Source organism: Oryzias latipes, chromosome 12 (genome assembly GCF_053564925.1).
Source record: "Oryzias latipes strain Hd-rR chromosome 12, Olatipes_Hd-rR_3.1".
Classification (NCBI taxonomy): domain Eukaryota; kingdom Metazoa; phylum Chordata; class Actinopteri; order Beloniformes; family Adrianichthyidae; genus Oryzias; species Oryzias latipes.
Genome location: NC_136248.1, coordinates 6740523 through 6763402, shown reverse-complemented (window position 1 = coordinate 6763402; position 22880 = coordinate 6740523). Strand labels below are relative to the sequence as shown.

The window sequence follows — 22880 nt, the reverse complement described above, 5'->3', positions numbered from 1 at the left end:
AGACAAAATTGGAAATCTGATTAAAAACTCTCCTCTAGGTTTTAATTTTGTCTCATGGCATTTTTGTCACTATTTAGTTTGTTTATTCATAATAATCCCAGTCAAATATGATACGTTTACCAAAGAATTTTTGTAAAATTTTTGTAAAAAGGTCAAAAAGAAACTTTATTTTAAGGTTGTGTATTTTTACCTACTGGAATTGGAATTGGGTTATTTTTAAACAACCAAAACAACACAAAACAATAGACAAAAGAAATATATATCTTTAACCCATTGACTGTATAAGAGAACTGGACTGAGTGACTGTGACGTCACCCATAGAAAATGACTTACTTCCACTTCTAAATGAAATGAAATCAATTCAGACGCTATTCTTTGGAATACATCATGTTGGAGCTAGACGTCATCAGTGAGCAGTGATTAGTCCGTGTCGGTATGAGTCAATATTTCTATAACAACTACTCTTTCTTTCAGATTTCAAACATGTGAAACTAATAACTCCCATAGCAATCAGAATGATACATCATTTCAAAGGGATTTAGAAGACACTTCCTTTTTCTTCAGCGTAAAAATTTCCTTTTTTCACAACATTTTAATTATGGTATGGTAGTATCAGTATCCATCTCTATAGGCTTTTTACTGCTGTGGAGGACAGTATTTCAGTCAAAAGGATAACCTCAACCTCTTTTTCATGGGAGCTGCCTCTATTTGTCATGATGAATGCTTGGATGGACTTGAGGAAGTTCTCCTGAAATACGGTAGTTTTGTCAGCTCTTGTAAGACAGGGATTTTTCTAATTAATGTATGTAATACTGTCCAGGTAGGTTTAGATTCTTAATTTAAAGTCCCACTCTGGTCATCTTTTTGTTCAATTTCCAAGTGTTTCCAGTGATCTTTTAGTGATGATAATGCTGTTTTTAGCCCAAAAAAAACAACCTGTGCCATTTCTAGGTAATAGTTTCTGCAGAGCAGTGGTAGTTCATTAGAAGTTCACCTTTGAGTTGTGGGTTGGATTGTTGGCTTGGAACAACCCCGCCCCCCTTCCCTTACTTGTTCCTGAGTGCTCGGAGCAGGTAACTTGTGGCCCACTCAGTGTATTTTTCTATGTTAAAAATACGGTCTTTTCTAAATTGTCTCAATATATGTCCTCCATCACCAGAAAAATGCTACAAGAACATATTAAAAACAATTTTTATTGCAGTGGGTCTTTAAGAAAACGTTTTTTTTAAGTGTTGTTTCACAAAAATCGTTGAACCAAAATACAGGTTTTATTGTATTTTTTATAGTTAATCTAAGCTTTTCATTTTCCTTTTACAGAATTCCCGTCATGGACCTTTAGCCACGAGAACACCAGCAGTTTCCTTGCTTTCAATGTACTAGAAAATCATGGGAGTAACTTCAACGTCTCTTTCTTCCTGAAGTCATTGAAACCAGATGGACTGCTGTTCCAGCTGAGGAGGCCCAGCGTGAAAGATGAGGGCGAGGTCTACTTCTCAGTGTACCTGGGGATGGGCAGAATCTTTGTTAGTTCTTTGCCCAATGGCGCATCACTGACAGCTCCAATATTTGTGACCACTGGTGAGAAGCAGCTTCTGTTTGTGGAGGTCAAACAGAGACAGGTGATTTTTGGTCATGCAGGTTTTTACTATGGAATTGGAGAAATCGCTGAAGTTACAGTAAACAGAGGGGATCAGGCGTATATAGGAGGACTTCTCAGGGACTGGAGCTTGGATAAGTGGGGTGGGTACTTCAAAGGCTGCCTCCAGGATCTACGCATAGACTCTGTGAAAATGGACCAAGATCCCTGGGGTGGCTCAAACGAAGCCATTTATTTACCAAGTGGAGCTGAAAATGTAAAGAAGGGATGCATAAGTGATGATACATGCAAGGTAAGAAATGTTTGTTTTCTATATTTTGTTTTTTTCAGACAAAAATACATGGATTGCTATGAAATTAATTCCTAACGCTTGTCATTGCAGGTGAAACCTTGTCGAAATGGAGGCGAATGCTCGGTTCTGTTCAACGATTTTGCTTGTTCTTGTTTGGAGGAATACACCGGAAAGACCTGTGAAACTCGAGTGTGGTGTGTTAAAAATCCTTGTATGGAAGGCAGTCATTGTGTGGACCTTCCTGCTGGATACGAGTGTAAGAACTTCTACAACTACCACACTAATACATTTGTACCAGACTGTTATAATTATACATTTTTAGATGATTTAGTCAGGGTATGTGGGGCTTATTCAATCAAAAGCAAATTCTCACATTACCCTGTGTTTGCTTTTAGGTATTAATAATGCCACATTTGACAACAACCCCATCCATTTCAGCCCTGGAGGCTCACTGGTTGAACCGATATCTAACATCTACATGGAGCTGCGGACTCGATCACAGAATGCTGTGGTTCTTAAGGCTACCTGGGGTTCTGACCTTCTGATGGTCGGTGTTCTGGATTCTGTGGTTTGGGTGGAGATCCACATTGACAACAAGGCTGAATCGCTGACCTTTAAAGGGATCCGTCAAGTGGCAGATGGACTCTGGCACCGAGTGAATGTTTCCATGGTGGAGAGGAAGCGCAGAGTCTCCCCGTGGATCATCATTGTGGATGGAATCACAGATGCAAGCAGTGTGCCACACCGCACAGGAAGTATTGGCTTTCTCAACAAGGACAGGGCCAAAGTATCCATTGCAGAGAGCTTCACTGGCTGTTTGGGTGCTGTGAGGTTAGGAGGAGTGTATTTACCATTTAGGGATGACATCAAAGCTCCACAGCAGTCTCAGTTTTATTTACTTGGAAAACCAAAAGTCCAGCTGGGCTGCACCAGTGCCCCAGTTTGCGATTCAAACCCCTGTCTAAATGGAGCCACGTGTGAAGACCTCTTCAATAAGTTTGGCTGTTTGTGTGACTCTGGATGGGAGGGAGTTAAATGTGAAACAGATGCTGATGAGTGTGGATCTCAGCCCTGCGTTCATGGCAGCTGCAAGGACTACCTGGCAGGCTATGAGTGTCACTGTGACCCTGGTTACACGGGCAGGATCTGTGATGAGAACATTGATGAATGTGAAGATCACGCCTGTGAACATGGAGGGACCTGTCAAGATGGAATAAACGCATACTCCTGCCTTTGCTCCAAGGACTATAGCGGCCCCCGTTGCCAGTGAGTACTCATTTAGCAATCAGCTCTAGAGAATTTAGGTGAAATTATTTTGTTAAGTGACAACCAGCTTGTGCTGGTTTCACTTTTTGGGTGGTCTTTTGCTGCATCAGAAAGACAACATATTTGCGAAAATGTCTTTTGCATACTTTGATTCTGAGTTGACAGTTTTGTTTTTACATTTCATGTTCATTTTTCTTTCAATTCCTTATCTTTAGGTGGACATTTCCTCCTATACAGTGTAACACAGATGTCCAATGCATTAATGATGGGGTCTGCAATGACGGCCTGTGGGGAGCTAACTGCACATGCAAGCCTGGCTTCACAGGAAGCAGGTAAGATACCAAAGATACTAAAGCTAAACTCACCAAACTTTCTCACATGACTATTTATCACCTATTTTCAGTAGTTTATACTTGATTGTTTAAGCTACTTCTCAGAAATGCTCTGCTTAAGTATTAATTGGTAAAAGAAAGTTATTAAAAGAAAAATAGGGGGAAAATACCCAGATCTGTTTATTAAATTTGTTCATTTTTTAAATGTTTAACAAAAATTACGGACTCTGTATCGGCAGATACTCAAAGTCAAATAACTCGTATTCAGATCTGGCCTGAAAAAACATGATCGGGACAACAGTTGGTCAATTGGTGATTGACAATTGTCCTTTCTTATGAATGTGTGTGTGTGGCCCTTCGACGGACTGGTAAACTTTCCAGAGTGTACTTCACCCAACAGTATTCAGGATAGGCTCAAGCAACCAACTGAAACTGAAAGGGAGTGAACAGGCTTGGAAAATGGATGGATGAAAATCAATATGTTACTTTCCTATTTTTACAGGGACCCTAATTTTTAGCAGAAAAATGCAATGAAACTGACCTGAATTTGTTTATTATGTTTTAGAGTTAATAGTTAAGTAAAGCTTAGTGTTATCTGCAATATAAATAAAAATGTAGCCTGTTCTGGCTTGTTATTTTACATAATAGAAACTTTAAAAACTGGAATGTGCAGGCTGGAAGGAAAGAGCTTTGTGGTACATTATATCTGATTGTAGTGTGTGAGGAAGGCAAAATATTTGTATGAAAAAATGGAAAACTTTCAGTTCTCTTTTAACAAACCATTTAAATAAAATGAATCTGATACCAATTACTAGTTTAAGTGATTTGGGTACAGTCAGAGGAACTGTAACTATTTGGGTAAGGCTTTTTTCTATTTTTTTATTTATTTATTATTCATTATTGCAGGTGTGAACTGGAGATGGACGAGTGTGAATCTAACCCATGTCAAAACGGGGGTTCCTGCTTGGATCGTTTCAACATGTTTGTCTGTAAATGTCCATCTGGCTACAGTGGTCCAGTCTGTGACGATCACGTATGTTTCTTACTATTATATGTTTTCAGTGTTTTGCAGATTGTAAGCATTTGTAGACCAGCAAATATAGGTTTTATTGATAACAACTGGTAAGTTGCAATTTAAGTTGAGTTGCTGTTATCTAACCTTTGTTAAACTTGCTGGAAATTCTACATCTATTCTTCAGTGTGTCCATCCATTCATGCTTCGAACTGCTGCTGTGTGAAATTTGTTTTATATACTTGTGCATGGATAGGTTTTCTCTGCGTACGACAGCTTCCTGATTCCGTCTAATTGAATCGGTTAGTTCAAAAGGGGCCCAATCCACAATTTTTCAAAACAGAGTTGTTATATGTTCTGTGGTCTTTAAGGGAAAAGCTATCTGATTATGTGCAAAAAAGTTCCAAGTCCGTTGTAATGTATTGACTATGCTTGACATTTAAAATGCATTAAGTGCAAAATTCCTGGACTTGGGCCTCTCTTGCATGGGTTTTGCTTTATCCCACAGATAGCAACACTACTTATCCAATATGGCAGTGCCCCTGTTTATTTCAAGTGAGGTGAGGTGCTTCATATTATAGCATTTGTAAGCTATGCACTGTTGCTAAATCTGGGTAAAGTATTAATCATTTGGTGTAGCCTCCCTTTAAGATATGCAATTAAAATCATTTCCTGGAAAAAAAAAACTTTGGACTTGGGCCCCTTTTGAACTAACCGATACTATTGCATGTTGTGTAGGTAATTTTGATGATCTCATAACCTCATCAGGAGTGTGTATAATTATATACTCATGAAAATGTTCCTGTTAAGGACTTGCAGTAGGTCCAGGGTACGTCCTCCTCCTCCATAAAGACGGTTGGACTGTTCTCCAGAAATCCCCATACCCTTATCTGGATAAATTGTGTGTAGACCCTTGACTGTATAGGAGAACTGGACCGAGTGAGTGTGATATCACCCTTAGAAATGACTTCCTTCCAGCTCTAACCAAAGGAAGTCAATTCAGTCACCACCTCTCTTTGCGATACAGATGACAAGATGGAACAGACCAAGTTAGTAAGCAGTGATTGGTCCGAGTCAAACACTCCAATATTGAGTGAGCTTGTTGGAAGACCACACCCTTACCATTTGAAAGTGGGCTCAAGAGAATCTGTCAATCAAACGTTTTGAACAATTGATTGAAACACATACTTTTTTGAGGTATCTGATTGGTCAGTCTATAACCTGAATAACTTGCAATCGAGAAAAAAAATCATGAAAAAAAATAGGATTAACAAGGTAATCACCAGGGTAAACAGTGGTGAAGAAGTAGAGCGGTTGACCTCTGATCGAAAAATTTTAGATTCGGTTCTTGCTCTGCCCACCCATTGTCCTAAACCCAAGATTGCTCCTGGTGGTTATATGTTGGCAACAGAGTGTGAATGTGTGTGTGCAATGGTGAGACTGTGCAGAAATGTCACTGTGAAACACTTTAGGACTTCAAGGAAGGTAGTACAGTGCTTCATAAGTATATAGCTGTTCATTTCTCAACATAAGTCTATGGGATTTCAGCTTTTTGGAGCCAACGGGTACCCTCTGCGATGGGGGGAGGGTTACTCATACTAATTTTACAGTCAATGGTATACTATAGATAGACAACGGATGGGATGTTAAGAACATAAAAAACACTCAGCAGCTTCCACGGCCACGTCTTGGCGGACAAAAAGCTAACCCACTTTGGGCACCCCTGGTATAGATATTGAATGGAAGTGTGTTCAAAATGCTCAGAATCTTTCATTTTAACCTGTGTCTTTAGCAAAAGATTTGAGTACATTTGAAATTAAAGACAAGCTTTTGGTTCGCTAACGTATAATTTCTGAAGCCATTCCTTCATCGGTTCTGTAAGTAACGTAGACCATTTTATTGTCTGCTCTCTTGCAGAGAGAATCTCATAAACAAGTCATCTCCTGGCTGGTGGTAATTGTCCCGCTGCTCTGCCTCTGCACTTTAATCCTGATCATTGGATTGACCTTCGTAGTGCTCACAGCAAGGAGGAAGCGCCAGTCTGAAGGTGTGTACAGCCCCAGTGCTCAGGAGCTGGCTGGAGCTCGGCTGGAGATGGACAGTATGCTCAAAGTACCGCCGGAAGAAAGACTCATCTAGCATCTGCCCATGAAGGAACCAGGATGTGGTCCGGACACTGCAGGCAGATGCAAGGATTGCTTCCTGGCACAATGTATCCTCTTGCAGGAGCAGCACGGCTGCTGCAGTGCAGTCAGCCTCATGCAAGCTGTTTGGAGCATTTCATGTTTTGCGTTCATTGTGGCTGTAAATGCTGTGTTGTCAAAAAATGATGAATGCAACCTAATTTTTAGCACCAGCAAAGGCGATTGTAATGATGTTTTTCAGAACTTTTTATGTACAAATATTTGAGTTCTTAAAAAGGATTTTAACGGTGTAGCAACAGCAAACAGACAGAACAACACATGGCCTTTCTGACAGGTTAATTTTTTTTTGCACTCTGTCAGTTTTTTTTATCCAGGAAGTTCTGTGAGAAATTACCGGTAGGTCTTTTTCTCACTTTGTCCTCGGCAGATCTCAGCCCTCATATCAGTTTTAGAGTTGTTTATTTGTTATTTGTGCTATGAAGATGTATAATTCTTTAAAAACGTAACTAACATCAATAAATATTATTTATGCACACATTGTTTTGATTTGTGAAGCCTAAATTAGTAAAAAAAAATTGGTTTAAAATAATGATATGTTTATTTTGTTAATCTGTTGATTTATTAATTTTTTTTTATATCAGTTCACATCCGAGAGCCTAATTTCAGGGCTCACTCTGATGAAAATTGTGTTTTCTGTGTTTTCAACTTTGTGGCTGAGTTACTGTTGTTCCCAAACTCTTCCATTTTGTTACGACAGAGCTGACAGTTGACTGTGGAATATTTAGGAGCGAGGAAATGTCATGACGTATTTGCTGCACAGGCAGAATCCTATGACAGTCCCACTCCCAGCTGGAATTCCCTTAGCTCCTGAGAGCGGCCCATTCTCTCCCAGCTGTTTGTAAAACCGTCTGCATGCCTGAATGGTTGATTTTATACACCTGTGGCCAGACTGTAAACATTGGGAGTTGGGTCATCTAGACCCCCCAAGACAGTGCGCTGAACCTTTTTTCTTCAATGATTTGTGATCTTCACTGGTGTCCATGGATTACATGAAATCCTCTTCACCTTTATCCACCTTTGTCATGGTAGGGAGAACACGTCAATGTAAGGGTGGGGTCATAGGATAGCACAAGGGTTAAAACACCTGATTCTGACCATTTGGATGGGTGAGAGAATACTTTTGGTAATATAATGTAGCGTAAAGGGTCTTGCTTATGGACCCACACTGGATGAAGCTCATTGCACCCCCTGGTAAACAAACCCTGATTTCTCATGTGCCAGTCCTACAGTCAACTGGGCCATCCAGCCGCTTTCATTGCCTCATTTTATGGAATTAATCTGATTCCTTTTACATTAAGATTACTGTCTCCTTCCATAAATCATCTCATGTCCCAATAACACTTCTGAGGTTCTGTGACAGGCTCAAGTCTTCCAATCTAGATTGTTTTTTTACTTGGCCTTCTCTGTCCTCCCTTCATCCACCACATGACTTTTTCAGCCTTTGACACCTACAGCACCACACACTGCCTGCTTTATGCAGTTAGCTCCCTGTCTTCCAGGTCTGCTAATCCCTCATCTCCTAATCCGATGCTGATTGATCTAATCCATGAACAGCACATTCCACTGGGAGATGCCAGGAGGAAATGGCACAAACCAAACATCCCATCTAAGCTGTATCAGAGCCCTGTTTGTGTCTTCCTAAGACGGTGTCATCAAGGTCAAGACAGAATGCTACCATAACATGAAAGCAACACCCCAGACACTTACAAGCTGTTGTGGGCCTCCATCCGTACTCTTACCTCCAACACCACCCTCCAACTTTACCATCCATGATTCTGGCATCTTCTGCCATAGCTTCCAAAACTTTGCATCATTTCCATCTCGTTAAAGACCCACTCCAATGAAAATTGTGCTTCTGGTGATTTTAACATGTTCTTGTGGCATTATTCTGATGATGAAGGACATATCAAAAGAAAAACAACATTGCGCGCCATTTTTGTTCCACTGGTAATCTAAATAAATGGATGAGAGGAAGAAGGTAGGCTTATTCCACACAAGTGGTCCCGCCCACAACTCAGAGGTGAATTTCAAATTAATTCATGCTGCTATGCAGACACTATGTTCTAGAAAAAAAAAACAGGTTTTTAGATTCTGGCTATAAACGGCATAATAATAATTAAAAAGACTTTTAATTGTCTTGGCGCAGTGTTTAGTGCTCTCGCCTCACAGCAAGATGGCCACTGGTTCAAGTCCCGGCTGGGGGACCTGAAACAGAACATCAATGGAGGACCTTTCTATGTGGAGTTTGCATGTTCTCTTCATGTATGGGTTTTCTCGGCTTCTTCCCACTGACTGTTTCATAGGTTAATTGGTCCCTCTAAATTGTCCATAGGTATGAATGTGAGTGGGCATGGCTGTGTGATTGTGGCCCTGCGACAGACTGGCGACCTATCCAGGGTGTCTCCGGCCTTCGCCCGCAAGTGGCCGGGATAGGCTCCAGCAGCCCTGTGACCCCGAAAGGGAATAAACAGATTAGAAAATGAATGAATTATGCTGTTTTTAGGCCAAAAAACCTGTGTCGTTTTTTTGTTTCTCAAGAGCAGCAGTAGCACTTTAGAAATTCACCTCTGAGTTATTGGCGGGACCGCTGGCTGAGAGCAACCCCACACCCCTTCTAATTGCTGTTGCTGTGAGCTCAGAGCTTGTGGCCTGCCCAGCATATTTTCTATGTCACAGAAGCTCTTTTTTATACTGCATATTTTTGCCTGCTCCTGATCATTTTAATAGTGAATTTTATAGTGTAACAGTTTATTTTCAATGAAAACAGCTTTTAAAATGTTTAAACAAATACAATCAAACCCTACCTTTTTAAACAATTAAGAGAAATCAGATGAAAATCTCACTGCTGAAGTTCTGATTGAATCTGCTTTACTTATTTTGTTAATCCACAACTTTATTTTCATGATTTATTGTATTTAAAAATTGCATGAATTTTTCCTTGTAAAATGGAAACTTTTTAAATCATTAATTTATTCATGTATTACTTTGTTTGCATATAATTGTTACTCTATGACATAGAGTCTATGTCATTAATTTGGAGTGTCGTAAAATTATTTACATTTTCCGATTATCAACTAGAATTGTTTTGGTATTTAAAAAATTTAAATCATTTTACGAAAAATGAAAACCCTTTAATTTCTGAAACTTTTTTTGTCATAATTTTCCAACATTGTTCTGACTTTATTCAGTCGTATTTTATTTGAATTCTGACTAATTCTGGCCTTTTTGACGTGCCGTAGCGATGTGACCATCATTCGCTCCAGGAGAAAGCTTCCTTAAAGCACAGACTCCTCCCGCAACAGAGCTGCGTGTTTTTTAAACACCATCTCTGATCGTCATCTGTTCACACAGAATGCTGTCCTTTGGAGAAGCGAAGCAGACTTTGGAAAGTGCGGGACAGGCTCACGTCCTGCAGTTCTGGCCGGAGCTCAGCGAGGAGGAGAGGGACTCCTTCCTGCGGGAGCTGGCTCAGCTGGATCTGCGGGGACTGAGAGGTCACTGCGAGGCGGCCGCGGCGGCTGCAGCCTCACCGCCCTCCCGCATGGACCGAGACATGGAGCCGATCCCCCCGGAGCTCATTGGCAGCTCGAGGAAAAGCGACAGGAAGGCTGTGTGCCAGTGGGAAAGCGAAGGTAACACCTGCAAACTCTGAACGGCAGAAGTCTTCAAGTCTTTCAAAATAAGAGATTGCGTCGATAAATATAAAAGTAATCGAAGTGAACGCCCCGTCAATAGTCAATCTTTGTGCCAAACAGAATGAGCGGAAGGCGAGACAGACAGGTCAGCTGATCTGCAGACTCCTGAAGTTCAGAGTCAGCATCTGCACCACAAAGAGGTTCCTGCTCCAAGTTCAGAGGCCAAACCCTGTTAGTCAGCTGCTTAGAACACGAGAACAACACGGGTTCTCTGAAGTTTTGTTATTTTACATGAACATTTCCAGAATAATTTCTCTTGTTCAGCTTTTTATCTTTACTCTGTGTAACAAAAAAGAAGAAGTAGCTCAGGGTAACCCTGCCAGTGTTTTGTCTAGAGAGAAAAGAACATTAAATAAATGAAAAACATTCATCTAAATTGGACAAAAAGGCCCTTTAATTAATTGGGAAAATTGTCCTGCAGATCATTTACTATAAAAACCAAAGAAAATTGCAATTACCAGGTATAAGTTCTGACTTTTATACTTATCTTTGTATCACTCGCTGACACTATTTTTGCTCCTAAACAACTTTTGAAAGTGCAAAATGAGAGATTAAAAGCTAAAGGGCAGAAAAGACATACTTTAATTAAAAACTGTTTTTTCTCCATTCATTTTTATTGACTATAAAATGGATTTTTTTTGTCATGCAGTTTTCTGTGATCTCTCTGAACAGGCCTGTTGCAGATCTCAAAGAACTGTGTCGGTGTCCTGCTCTTGGCTGGAGGTCAAGGGACACGTCTTGGCGTTCAGTATCCCAAGGGGATGTACAACGTTGGTCTACCAAGCGGCAAAACTCTGTATCAAATTCAGGCAGAGCGCATTCGCAAAATCCAGCAGATTGCAGACTGCAAGCACGGCACAGCATGCTCCATTCCGTGGTGAGATTAAGTTCCAGACGATGTGAGAAAAAAAAAGGCCAGGGGATGCTCACAAACACTTCAGATGGTGCGCCCCAGTGGTCTTGATTGAAGTGCCCGTTTAGGCTTAGAGAAAACAAATAATGCCCAAAAACACACACTTTTGTGTATCAACTTCCCCAGTTTATTTTACTAGATCACTGGGCCAAATTTACCATCTAAAGTTAAGGGTTTAACTTTTTTATGTCAGTCTCGTTCGAGTGATAAGAAACATGTGCTCATCCACACACATGGGATGAGCACATGGGGGGGGGCATAATTTTATTATGTGGTTATCATACAGGTCTGTATAATAATAATATAATGATAATACATTTTATTTATAAGGCGCCTCTCTGGGCACTCAAGGTCGCCGCACAGCATGTATACAGTATAAAATACAATAAACAGTTAAAACAACAACAACAATTTCAATAAATACACAATTAAATAAGCCTCTCACTTCAAATCAACCTTTATTTATATAGCACTTCCCCCCCACACACACACACACATCATGATAAAAAGAATGGTAAAATGATGGAATGTAGAGTCCTGGCTTCGTCTTGAAGTGGGGAAACGATATTTTGGGGACATGTCCACATCAGTGACCCCCTACCCAAGTTCATGGAGTACACTACCACAGGACCCCCCAGTTCTGATCAAAAGAGTCAGAATTGGGAGATCCCATTGCAGCGACCCCGTTCACTGAGAAGGCTCAGTCACCGATGAGGAGGATCCCACAGAGGAAAACACTGGATTTACAAATAAAATGAGTTAAAATTAAAATATATTTAAAACATGGGCAAAAAACAAATAATTACATAAACTTAGATTGAAAAGAAGGCCATTCTTTGTTTATTTTGAATCCCACTTCTTTGGGGGTTTTTTTTGTTTGTGATGTATTTTCATAAAAAGTTGTTAATATACAAAATTCAAAGTTGTACATGTTCAGATGCACAAAGTTGGAGGCAGAGGAGGTTTTCTCTAGGTAGCCGATTCAAACACACTATACCTGTTCAATGGTATTCTGGCGTTTCTGATATGAACTTGCTGTCACGCTTTGTTAAAGTCCCACTCAAGTCATCTTTTAATCTAATGTAAAAGCGTTCCCATTAGCCTTTTAATTATGATTGTGCTGTTTTTAGCCTAAATCCAAAAACCCATGTCGTTGTCTAAGACATAGATTCTGCAGAGCAGCAGGAATTCCTCAGAAATTTCCCTCGAAGTTTAGGGCCGAAACATTGGCATGAAGTAACTTTTAATTTAAAAGATATAATTGTCTTTATGCATGTCCTCCATCATTAGAAAAATGCCAGAAGAACATGTTAAAAAACACGATTCTTATTGATGTATTCTATATATTTATTGTTATTTTTCTTGAAGAACCCGAAAGTTTACAATGTTACAGAAACTGGGCAAAACTTGTGTTTTTACGTCTTTAGGTACATAATGACCAGTGAATTCACTCTGGCTCCCACAAAGAAGTTCTTTGAAGAGAATCACTACTTTGGCCTGGAGCCAGCAAACATCATCATGTTTGAGCAGAGGATGATCCCAGCAGTGACCTTTGATGGGAAGGTCATCATGCAGAGTAAAGGAAAGATAGCCATGGCTCCAGGTAGGTGTAAAGAAGTGCATCAAAAAAAATCTGTCAAATTCCACCACTTCAAAGATGGATGAAAATATGGAATTTTCTGTTTCAGATGGAAATGGGGGTCTGTATAAAGCACTGGTGGACAATAAAGTGTTGGAAGACATGAAGAAGAGGGGGGTGGAGTTCCTGCATGTGTACTGTGTGGACAACATCCTGGTCAAGATGGCCGACCCTGTGTTTATTGGTTTCTGCGTGTCCAAAGGGGCTGACTGCGGCGCCAAGGTGCAGTAATTGAATTTAATTTGGGTTTTTGAAGGTATTTGTCCGAATTTTTACCAAACCACCTTCAGATAGCAACTTTTGTTTTAAAAGACAAAGAACAGCAGGTAAAAATGGAAAAACAGAAAATATAAAGGTGGTGCCCAAACATCTGATTCTAAATGATTTGATACAGAAATGTCAAACGTTTTCTAACAAAGTTCCTTAGTGAAACATTCTTAAATGCAGCATCGGCTGGTTCCACAGTACAGAGCCAGTCTTTTTATTAACTTTTGCAGATTCTTTTATAATTTCTCTTGTTAGAATTTGATCAACCATATGAGTCGTAACATTTATGAAGTGCAGACACTAATTCTCTGAGATTTTCACAGGGTCTGGCTAAATGCCACAGTTTACCGTCTCAGCTGTGTGAACACAAAATCTTGCTCATTGATAGTATCTTTCATATACAATAACATGAACCTAAAGTGTTTAATTTTAAAAAAGAAATTTGAAATTAAAAGAAAAGAAAAATTTTGAAATTGAAAAATACATTTTGAAATTATGAATGGAAATATGGAAAAACTAATATTCTCGCATCAGTCATGTCAATTTTCGGACTTTTTGTAGTTGAATTTGTTTAGTTTTTTTCTGTTTTATTTTATTCTCACTTTTTTCTGTTTTAGATGTTCTTTTGCCTTTTTAATGTAATTTTGTAAATAAGCCCAAACAGGTTTTTGTCATAAGTATTTAACATTTTTGTGTCTTTCTTTTTGTATTTAAAGAAAAAGCAAAGCCACTAGAAATACACAATATGTCATAGATAATAAAAAATAAAAAAATTGAGTGGCATTAAGTTTGACTTATTTTTTTTATTGGTATCAGAAACTACTCTGTTTTTCAGGAAGCCCACCATCATGTTTTGATTTTTGGTAAATTCAGTGACCATGTTGATCATTTTCAAACATCTTCTGAACTTTCCTTAAAGAGCGACGAATGAGCAAGGGACATGTTGCTTAATCAATGAAGAAAGATGGGGCTTCTTTTAATTTCATTTTAAGAAATGACATTTAAAAATACACCAACCAGCCTTGAGCTTAAATATATAAATGTGTCACTGATGTAACAGACAATAATGCCTTTATGATAAACACTAAATACATTAATAAATACTCGAAGTCTCCTAAAGACTTCAGCTGGAAAAGATCCATTCACGAGTGTTTTTAGACAACTGTTGGTGTTTGTTGGTGATCTTGTGTGTTTGGTTCTTTGTTGCCAATTAGGTGGTTGAAAAGACACACCCTGCTGAGCCAGTGGGCGTGGTCTGCAGAGTGGGAGGGATCCCCCAGGTGGTAGAGTACAGCGAGATCCAGCTAGAGACGGCTGACCTCCGGGAACCTGGAGGGGGATTAGTTTACAGTGCTGGCAACATCTGCAATCACTTCTTCACCAGGACCTTTCTGCAGGATGTGGCAGAGTAAGAGACCACGCTTCATCACAGCAAATGTTCTGACAGAAATGCACGGCTTCTCCCTGTCAGGAGCAGAAGCACTGACACACTGCAGAAATCCGAGTAAAAAGAAGAAAAAGGAGTCTAGTACATCTGTACCTTTAAATTATATAAAAATACGTTTTAACGTACATGGGCAGAAATGACTCCTGCATAGCTGAAGGCCTTGCCTTGTATGCAAATTTTAGCCAAGTACTTTATTTGAAAAAACATGAAAACAAATCTGTTTATGGTCTTTCTGGGGGGGGGAAGAAATACAACCCTGTTCTGACCTCAATTGGCAAATATGGTTTATAATTTAAATATTTTTTGTATTTAAAAACCGTCTTTTGTTGTTTTTTGGTTTTTTTGCAGGAAATTTGAGAGTCAACTGAAGCAACACGTTGCTGTAAAGAAAGTGCCATATGTGGACACTCATGGCAACCAAGTAACTCCCACTAAACCCAATGGCATAAAGATGGAAAAATTTGTTTTCGATGTCTTCCCATTTTCAAGGTAGATATTATTACTGCTATTTCACTGCTCATATGTTTAAATGAAAGACCTAGTTTGCATACAAATACTTAAAAACTTGTTGCTCAAAGGAACTTTGTAGTGTTTGAGGCCATGAGGGAGGAAGAGTTTTCCCCCCTGAAAAACGCAGACGGTGCAGCCGCTGACAGCCCGACAACAGCCAGGAACTCCTTTCTGGCTCAGCACTGTCGGTGGGCTTTATCAGCTGGAGCCACACTACTGGATGAACATGGGAACTCCATCCCAGCCACAGCCAGGTAAGAGGATGCTGTTTCTCTTAAAAAAAAAAAAAAAAAAAAAAAAAAAAAAAAAGAAAGAAAATACTGCCATCATTTTGAATGATGTGTTTGTTTTAACAATACACTTTGGAGGTAAATCTTATACTGTAGGAAAGTCTGTTTATTCTAGGGATGGGTAACTTTTCCTCTCACTTGATTCGTTACGCACCTTAATAAATGGTCCACAAATCGATACATAAAATATGTAACTAACTTTACGGCAATACGATACAGTTCAATTCTTTCAACTAAACGGATCTAGATATTTATTTTTCATGCTGAAAGGTTAACAACAACATTTAGCCATTTAAAATTGTAAATAAAAAATGTGTTTTTAACATGTTTTTGTAGCATTTTTAGGATGATGGAGGACATATGTAAAGAAAATTAGAATTAAAAATGTATTTCTGAGTATTTCTTTATTCAAATTGCATATTAGGAGCAGACAAAAAAATGCAGTTTAAAAACGCTTGTAGTTGTTCCGTGCAAAGTACAGTCGGCAGGCCACAGGCTCCCTGTTCTGCTCCATTCTGATGCATCCTCTTGTACAAGACTAGATCCATGTTCGTCTTTGTTTTCCCCGTCTGAGCTGCCATCTGGCTCAAAACTGTACGGCTGGATAGCTCCAATTAAATAAATTGATAAACACATTGGCCTGTGAACACCTCGGGGTCCCCCCAGAGGAGCTGGAGGAAGTGGCCGGGGAGAGGGAAGTCTGGGCATCTTTGCTTGGACTGATGCCCCCGCGACCCGTTACCGGATAAGCGGAAGAAAATAGATGGATGAAATTACTAAATTGTGGCCACAAAAAACAATATTATGGGGACAAATCAGACATTTGAGGGAACAATTTGTTTTTTGAATGTCAGGTCCAGCGCTCTGTAGTATTTGCAATAATGACGTGAGTTACAAGTCAGTTTAGTTTACAACCAAGGTTGACTGAAAGACTCCAAATTTGGCAAAGCTTTACTTTTTTATAATTTTAAATGATCCAATTCCAATTGTTTATTACCTTGTTTAATAGCATTTGTGGGACCAGTGAAAATGTGTGTATTTTCCCTTTGCAGTGGTGTATCATCAGGGAAGAGCCCTCTGGCCTTATGTGAAATTTCCCCCCTGGTCTCATACTTTGGAGAGGTGATGGCACAAACACATTTCTTTTTTTCTTTTTTTTTAAACTCCAGACCATTTACAGGCAGTTCTGATAAAATAAAAGCAGTGTTTTTTTTTAAATAGTTAACGCAGTTAATGAAGTCTTCATGTCACTGTCAGGGCCTGGAGCCTCTCCTGAAAGGGAAAAAGCTGGCGACTCCGTTCATTTTGAACATAAAAATGGCAGAAGAGCTACAAAACCAGTCCTGAGAGTTGCAGTGGTTGCAGCGTGGAGATGACGGCCTGTGATGATGGCTGGGGGTGCTTCAACTCAAGACTGTTACAATTTTTTTTTTCAGTTGTTTTTAAAACTGAAAAATGAAAGTAATTGTTTGACAGCAAATGTATGTGAAATGAAAAGAGCTGATTATAGAAATATTTTCCACTTTTTCAACAAATTGAAAAAATAAAACTTCAAAATGGAAGGAGCGTAATTGTAGTTTTTACTTTCTTGACTTAAAAATTTAATATGTAAAGGATGTCTCAAACATTCATAAATCTTTGTTTCTTAGTTTACTGCAAGAATATCACATATTTAACAGTTAAAAGAAACATCCACCATAATCAAATGGTTTTGAAAGCAAACTGCTGTAACCGAAAGCAAAGAAAACTGAAAAACATCCCTGAATTCTTTGGAGAAAAATGTAATTAAAGGGCAGAAATACACTTTTAATCCCTTCCGTAGGTCGTTAATTCCCACTGTACCACTGAATTCAAGACTCTTCTTAATTTAGCATCACCTTAAACAGAAAAAAACATTGATTCCCCCCCCCCCCCCCCATACAGTTGGAAATAAAGCGAGGCAAGAAGGGGTTAAACATAAACTGAGCAGATCTGAATGTAAGAATAGGTTGAATGTAAAAGAAGGATTTTTATTGCAATCACAACTTTATCTGAACAAAAAAAAGGAACAAGCGTGCTTTAAAATTGAAAAACTGCACGTGATTACATCTAATTGTATAGACTGACTTTCATCTAGTGCTCAAAAGTGGAAAAGCTTCTAAACCTTATTTTAGAAAAAAACTGGACAAAAAAACAAAAACTATCAAATAAAGCTGCTGATCCTAAAGCCCTCGATGCTTAATCAAATGTAAATTATATTTTCCCTGTGTTTTCTTTACACCAAAGTCTGCTTCATTGTTGTAAATTTCAAAATAACCCAAAAAACAGTTTTTGGGAAATAAATTTATCATTTTAAAATATTCTATTAAACATAATTTTAAATATTTGATTAATAATCTTTAAGTATTCAATTCTACTCTACTCTATTCTGTACAGTGTGGAGGTGCTATCCCATGACCGGAAAATTACCATCGACTGCAAATAATTCAACAGATCTTTGTTTACACTCGAAGGTACGGTAGTTGGCGTGCAGCTTTGACATGCTACGTCATGACGGCCAACGTGATCACGTGGTCGAACAAATAAATACACAGGTCCGCCCCCTGGTGGGCTCGGAACTGTCTCCGCTGTCTAATACGCTAATCTTAGAAATGTTTGACCCCAAAAAAGCCCCACTAATGCAGGGGAACGGTTCGTATCGCATTAGGAAGGGCAGTATATCTGTGATATTGCCTGTTTTATGAATATTTTATGCACCGTCAGAAGGCGTTGAACTGCACAAGAGACAGGGGGTTAGCTCGACGAGCGCTCCAAGCTAGCTAAGAGCTCACTGGTCTCTGGATTCCAGCAGTGTCACGTCTGGAGATTGACAGGAGCGTCCAGAGAATGCCAGGACCATGTTCAAGAATGTTTTTGGTTCCGGGTTTTTGGTGAGAACAGCTCATGTCATCCTTACATGGGTTGTAACGCTAATACTGTTTCTGTACGATACAGGTAAGTCTATCATGATTTTCAAGCAATTAAAGTTAATCTAATTTTTTTTGGACAAAATTTACATTTAATGCATTTCTTGTGTTATGCACTATATCTGTAAATACAAATATGTCTATTTATGATTTAGAATGATTATATTTATTTGGACCTCTTTAGTAATCTTTTGTTTTGATTTCTTGAAACAATTTCCAATCACACAGGCATACAGTGGAGAAAACAAGTATTTGATCCCTTGCTGATTATGAACTGATGCCAACCTAAAAAAAATAAAAATGACAGTCGGTCTAAAAAATCCAGAAATAAACTTTAATAATCTCAAAATGAATACATTTTGAATTCATTGAGGGAAACAAGTATTTGGACCCCTGGTAACCTTTAAACGTCTGAGCTCTGCTCGCTAATCAGGGTTTTACCACAAAGTACTTACTAAGGAGTTTGGCAAGGGGGTTCAAATACTAATTTCCCTCAATGAAACTCAGAAAAATGTATATAAATTAATTAAAGTTGATTTCTTGATTTTCTATCTCTCACTTTTCAAATGAACCTACTATTAGGATGACAGATTACCAGTTTTTTTAATAAGGGTGCACATCTAAAGAAATCAGCAAGGGATCAAATACTTAATTCCTCCACTGTCCACGTGGCATTTTGACATCGATTCTCATGTTAATATCTAGTTTTTATAAACGACAGTTGCACACCAACACTCAACAGCCACAGCTATTTCTATAATCACAATAACGTATATCTTTCTTTTTTATTTTTACTTTTTTTAAGATAATTCTACGGTTTTTACGCCTCCTGACATTTGGAACAAGATTGAAGAAATTAAAAGCCTCTAACTCTAGAAATGACACAACCCAAACAAATCATTTGCAAATAAACTTTTTAACACTTAACAACAAAAACATTTAAATGAATAAAAAAACAAAATAATAGCTGGCCGTTTGTACAACAACCCCAAAAGCTTCTGCGAAGGTCTGGATTCATTGAGGGAAAGTAGATTAGAAGTGCTGTACCTCTAACAAAGTAACCCACACACACATATATGTACACAAACCTCTTGTGCTCATCATGCTGCGTTTTTCTGACAGATCTGAGGAAACAGGAAGAAACGGGTCAGCTCATCCAGCCGGTGGTCTTTGTGTTCCTCGTGCTGGTTTCGGTTCTTCTGTATTTTGCAGTTTCCCTGATGGACCCTGGCTTTATCCTATCTGATAACAGCAACTTGCAGGTAAAATGTCAGTTGAGTGGTGAATGGTATCTTTCTGATATTATTCATTTCGTCATTTTTCTCTGCCTTTTTGGGAAACACAGATGTTATTTATTAATTTACCTGAGAAAAAGCTGTTTTAAAGAATATATAAATGTCTATTTTCCATCCATGACGGTATGTCAGAATCCTTCTCTAATTGTAACTTTGAATATCCAACATCCCAAAATGTCTCGTTATGGTCATTTTTGGTGATGCAGTGAATGAAGACACGAAGGTAGTTGGCGTTAGAGGAGAGGATGCAGAGGGCAGGCTTAGATGGAGGAAGCTGATTCGCTGTGATGATCTCTTAAGGGAAAAGCCAAAAGGAAAAGAATGATTGTTTTTAATGGGATTTAATTAAAAACACATTTCTTAGTCAGGTGTGTCTGCTGAGAGGATCATAGTCTCCACCTGAAAGAGTTGAGCACATTTTGCCTTAAATTATTCTTTTCACATTTTTGTTGGGTTTAGGTCTGGGTTAAAAAAAAAGTCAATTGAATTGGTCTTTATTTTGAAAATTAAACTTTCAAATCCATTTATCAGTTTTCCTTTAAAAAAATACCATTATTTTCAGGCAAAAGCTGCCTTCAGTTAGTTTTTAATGTAGAAAATTAGGCTTTTATTGGTGAAAGTTCTACTTATGTTCACTTTGCATCACTACTTGTGTGTTTTTTATTGCCATAAATTTGAGTTTGAATGGAAATATGAACATTGTGAAGTTTTGAATCAAAATTAAAAGTTTTTAGTATTTTAGCAGGGATGTCCAGCTGGAGGTGTGTTGGAATGCATCTATGTGTCACTGCAGAATGAATTTACCCAGACAATGGAAGTCAGGGTTTGTTTGTTTTTTGAACATGCGCGGTAATTCCAAACTGTCAACCATTACTCCTATGCTGGTTGTTTCGTTCGGTTTTATTTTATAAGAACAGGAGCCAGGTAAATGCTTCAGAGGGTTTGACTTTAGGGTCAAATGTTACATCATGTGTTTTTACATTACAAAAGGAAGGTCAAACAGTCCAATGTAAAGGATGTAAGAAAAGTTTTTTGCTTTCTGTAGTCACCCCCCCCGTACTGTTTCAGTTCACACTGGGGGTAACGGAGGAGCAGCAAGACATGATCCCACCGAGCACTAAATCGCTGCGACAGCGCCGCTGTGGCCACTGCCTGCTGCAGGTTAGCTGGATCCGCCTCTGCACCATGGATCCATGTGGATGCCGGTGGTTCTTGAACGCACACATCTACTTATTTTATGTCATTTCATCTTACTTCTACTATAGATTAGAGAAGCAAAATATGAGATAAAGTAAGAAAAAAAGCAAACAAAAGGCACCACGCTGGGTGCGAGAACCTTGAGAAAAGCTGGAGAAACTGGGAAATATGTTTGTGTGTTGTATAGCTGCAGTTCTTAGCTATGTTATTTTACATTACTGCACAAATGAAAACGGCCAGTGATTCCACCTTACACACAAGTTGTTTTAAATCAACAGTTTGTTACAGAAGTAAACAGCCACACAATAATGTAAATCAGTTAAGGGCTAACAGTGAAATTTAGAGATGCAACGATTCACTTCCCCCAGGATTTGGTTTAAACTTTGTTTTTTTGGGTCACAGTTTGGTTTTGGTTTGATATATGATTTGTGAATTGCAGAATAAAAAACAAAAAATTCAGAAAATTCCTTTTTACATTTGCTAATAAGCGCATAACAATGAAGACAAATCTTTTATTAGGCTTATACTAAGCCTGGTGTCATCAAACAATTAATAATAAATATTTCTTAAATAGGGATTGGAGGTATATCTGTGCCAGTATTGGTATCAGCCAATATTTGCATTATTTGAGTTTATCGATATTAAAAAAATCTACCGAGATTCTTCTGACTGTTTTTAGAAACACTTTATTTTTTAAATATATACTTGTTCCTTATAGAAGTTTATGTTTACAGTCATTGTCAGTAATTGACTGTTTTCAGGTAAGTTATTTTTTAAAGGGATCCATGTTGTTCCTAATAGATCTCTGGCAATGGGGAGTTTATTGTTTACAGTTATGTCCAATATTCCATAAATGGTCTGAATGCTTTCAGATATATTTATATGAACGTTTTAAAGTGATACTTGTTCTTATGAGATCCTTTGCTGTATGTTAAAAAGGTCAAGTACAATGTCATTGTCCAGTAAAAGAAAAGTTGTGCATTTCTAATAAAGAAACAAAAAGGAAAATTTAAACTTTGGGTTACTGTAGATACTCAAGTATCTGCAAATATCAACTATCGGCCAAAGTTTCAGGGGAAATATCGGTTATCGTATCGGCCAGAAAAAAATTTATATATCGGCCCATCCCTATTCTTAAATTTACAGCAATTGTTTGACAGTTTCAATGTAAACATACTGATGGGGACGCTACAAATTGTGGCATCCCTTTTGCTGACCAACTGTAGGATTTTCAGTCCTTGGATTATTGAAATTCAGCAGTTATCCTGCATTTCATCTTTTTACATCAAACTAAAACGGTCATTGGCCTAATTTATCTTAATGTGAAAGAAAAATGATTACATTTATGCAAAAGAGCACAGCTGACACACTGGTGGCAGAAATGTTTTGAGTAAAAAAAAACAAAGAAATCTTGTATAAATCAGCTGCCTGCAATAAGGAGTTTGACATCTTACCAGAAAGTGATGTATAATAAGGCAGTCATGTATTATGTTTAATAATAACAAAGACAAATGTATGTAGATGTAAGAGTGTGATAAACTCACTAATTGATATTACTGTCTTCACACTTTTGTAGGTGTAAAAGCTGAGTTATGTTTAGTCTAATATTGCAGAAATCTACTGAAACGTCTAATAAAACGCCTCTTTCCACTTTATTATGAAGACATCCAGGCTGTCCCCTGACATATTTTAGAGCAAATAGAAGTCCACCTAAACCAGAGGAGAAAAGAATCATTGAATTTTAACTTTACATCCTTTCTTTTGTTCTGAGAAGCAGCCAATGAGGTCCAAGCACTGTCAGGCCTGTCAGCACTGCGTGCGGCGTTACGACCATCACTGCCCCTGGATTGAGAACTGCGTAGGAGAGAGGAACCATCGCTGGTTCGTCCTGTACCTGGCTGTCCAGCTGCTGGTGCTGCTGTGGGGGATGCACATCGCCTGGTGAGTACAAAAGCTTCAGTTGGTCCTCTTTGCTCCCA

General features: G+C 38.5%; 3 protein-coding genes across 5 annotated transcripts in view; all 3 read left to right on the top strand.

Annotated features, from left to right (window-relative positions):
- Positions 1-7178, top strand: part of crb2a (crumbs cell polarity complex component 2a) — a 28640-nt gene extending 21462 nt beyond the window's left edge. For all 3 annotated transcript variants that reach the window (XM_020707833.2, XM_004075064.5, XM_078955866.1), the window contains exons 8-13: positions 1318-1889; positions 1980-2145; positions 2285-3155; positions 3371-3487; positions 4394-4520; positions 6417-7178. In XM_020707833.2, coding sequence (XP_020563492.1) covers positions 1318-1889; positions 1980-2145; positions 2285-3155; positions 3371-3487; positions 4394-4520; positions 6417-6638 — 2075 coding nt within the window. In that variant the 3' untranslated portion in view covers positions 6639-7178. The remainder of the gene's footprint in view (positions 1-1317; positions 1890-1979; positions 2146-2284; positions 3156-3370; positions 3488-4393; positions 4521-6416) is intronic.
- Positions 7179-9914: 2736 nt separating this feature from the next.
- On the top strand, positions 9915-17026 carry uap1l1 (UDP-N-acetylglucosamine pyrophosphorylase 1 like 1). Its single transcript, XM_004075038.5, has 9 exons — positions 9915-10335; positions 11071-11275; positions 12739-12914; positions 13000-13172; positions 14432-14625; positions 15013-15153; positions 15243-15428; positions 16517-16586; positions 16722-17026. The coding sequence occupies exons 1-9, from the start codon at positions 10056-10058 to the stop codon at positions 16809-16811; spliced, it is 1515 nt and encodes a 504-aa protein (XP_004075086.1). The 5' UTR covers positions 9915-10055; the 3' UTR covers positions 16812-17026.
- A 985-nt stretch (positions 17027-18011) lies between these two features.
- Positions 18012-22880, top strand: part of zdhhc12b (zDHHC palmitoyltransferase 12b) — a 5977-nt gene continuing 1108 nt past the window's right edge. Inside the window, exons 1-4 of the mRNA XM_004075065.5 lie at positions 18012-18437; positions 19532-19671; positions 20773-20865; positions 22676-22842. Of these exons, the coding sequence (XP_004075113.1) occupies positions 18341-18437; positions 19532-19671; positions 20773-20865; positions 22676-22842 (497 nt within the window). The 5' untranslated portion in view covers positions 18012-18340. The remainder of the gene's footprint in view (positions 18438-19531; positions 19672-20772; positions 20866-22675; positions 22843-22880) is intronic.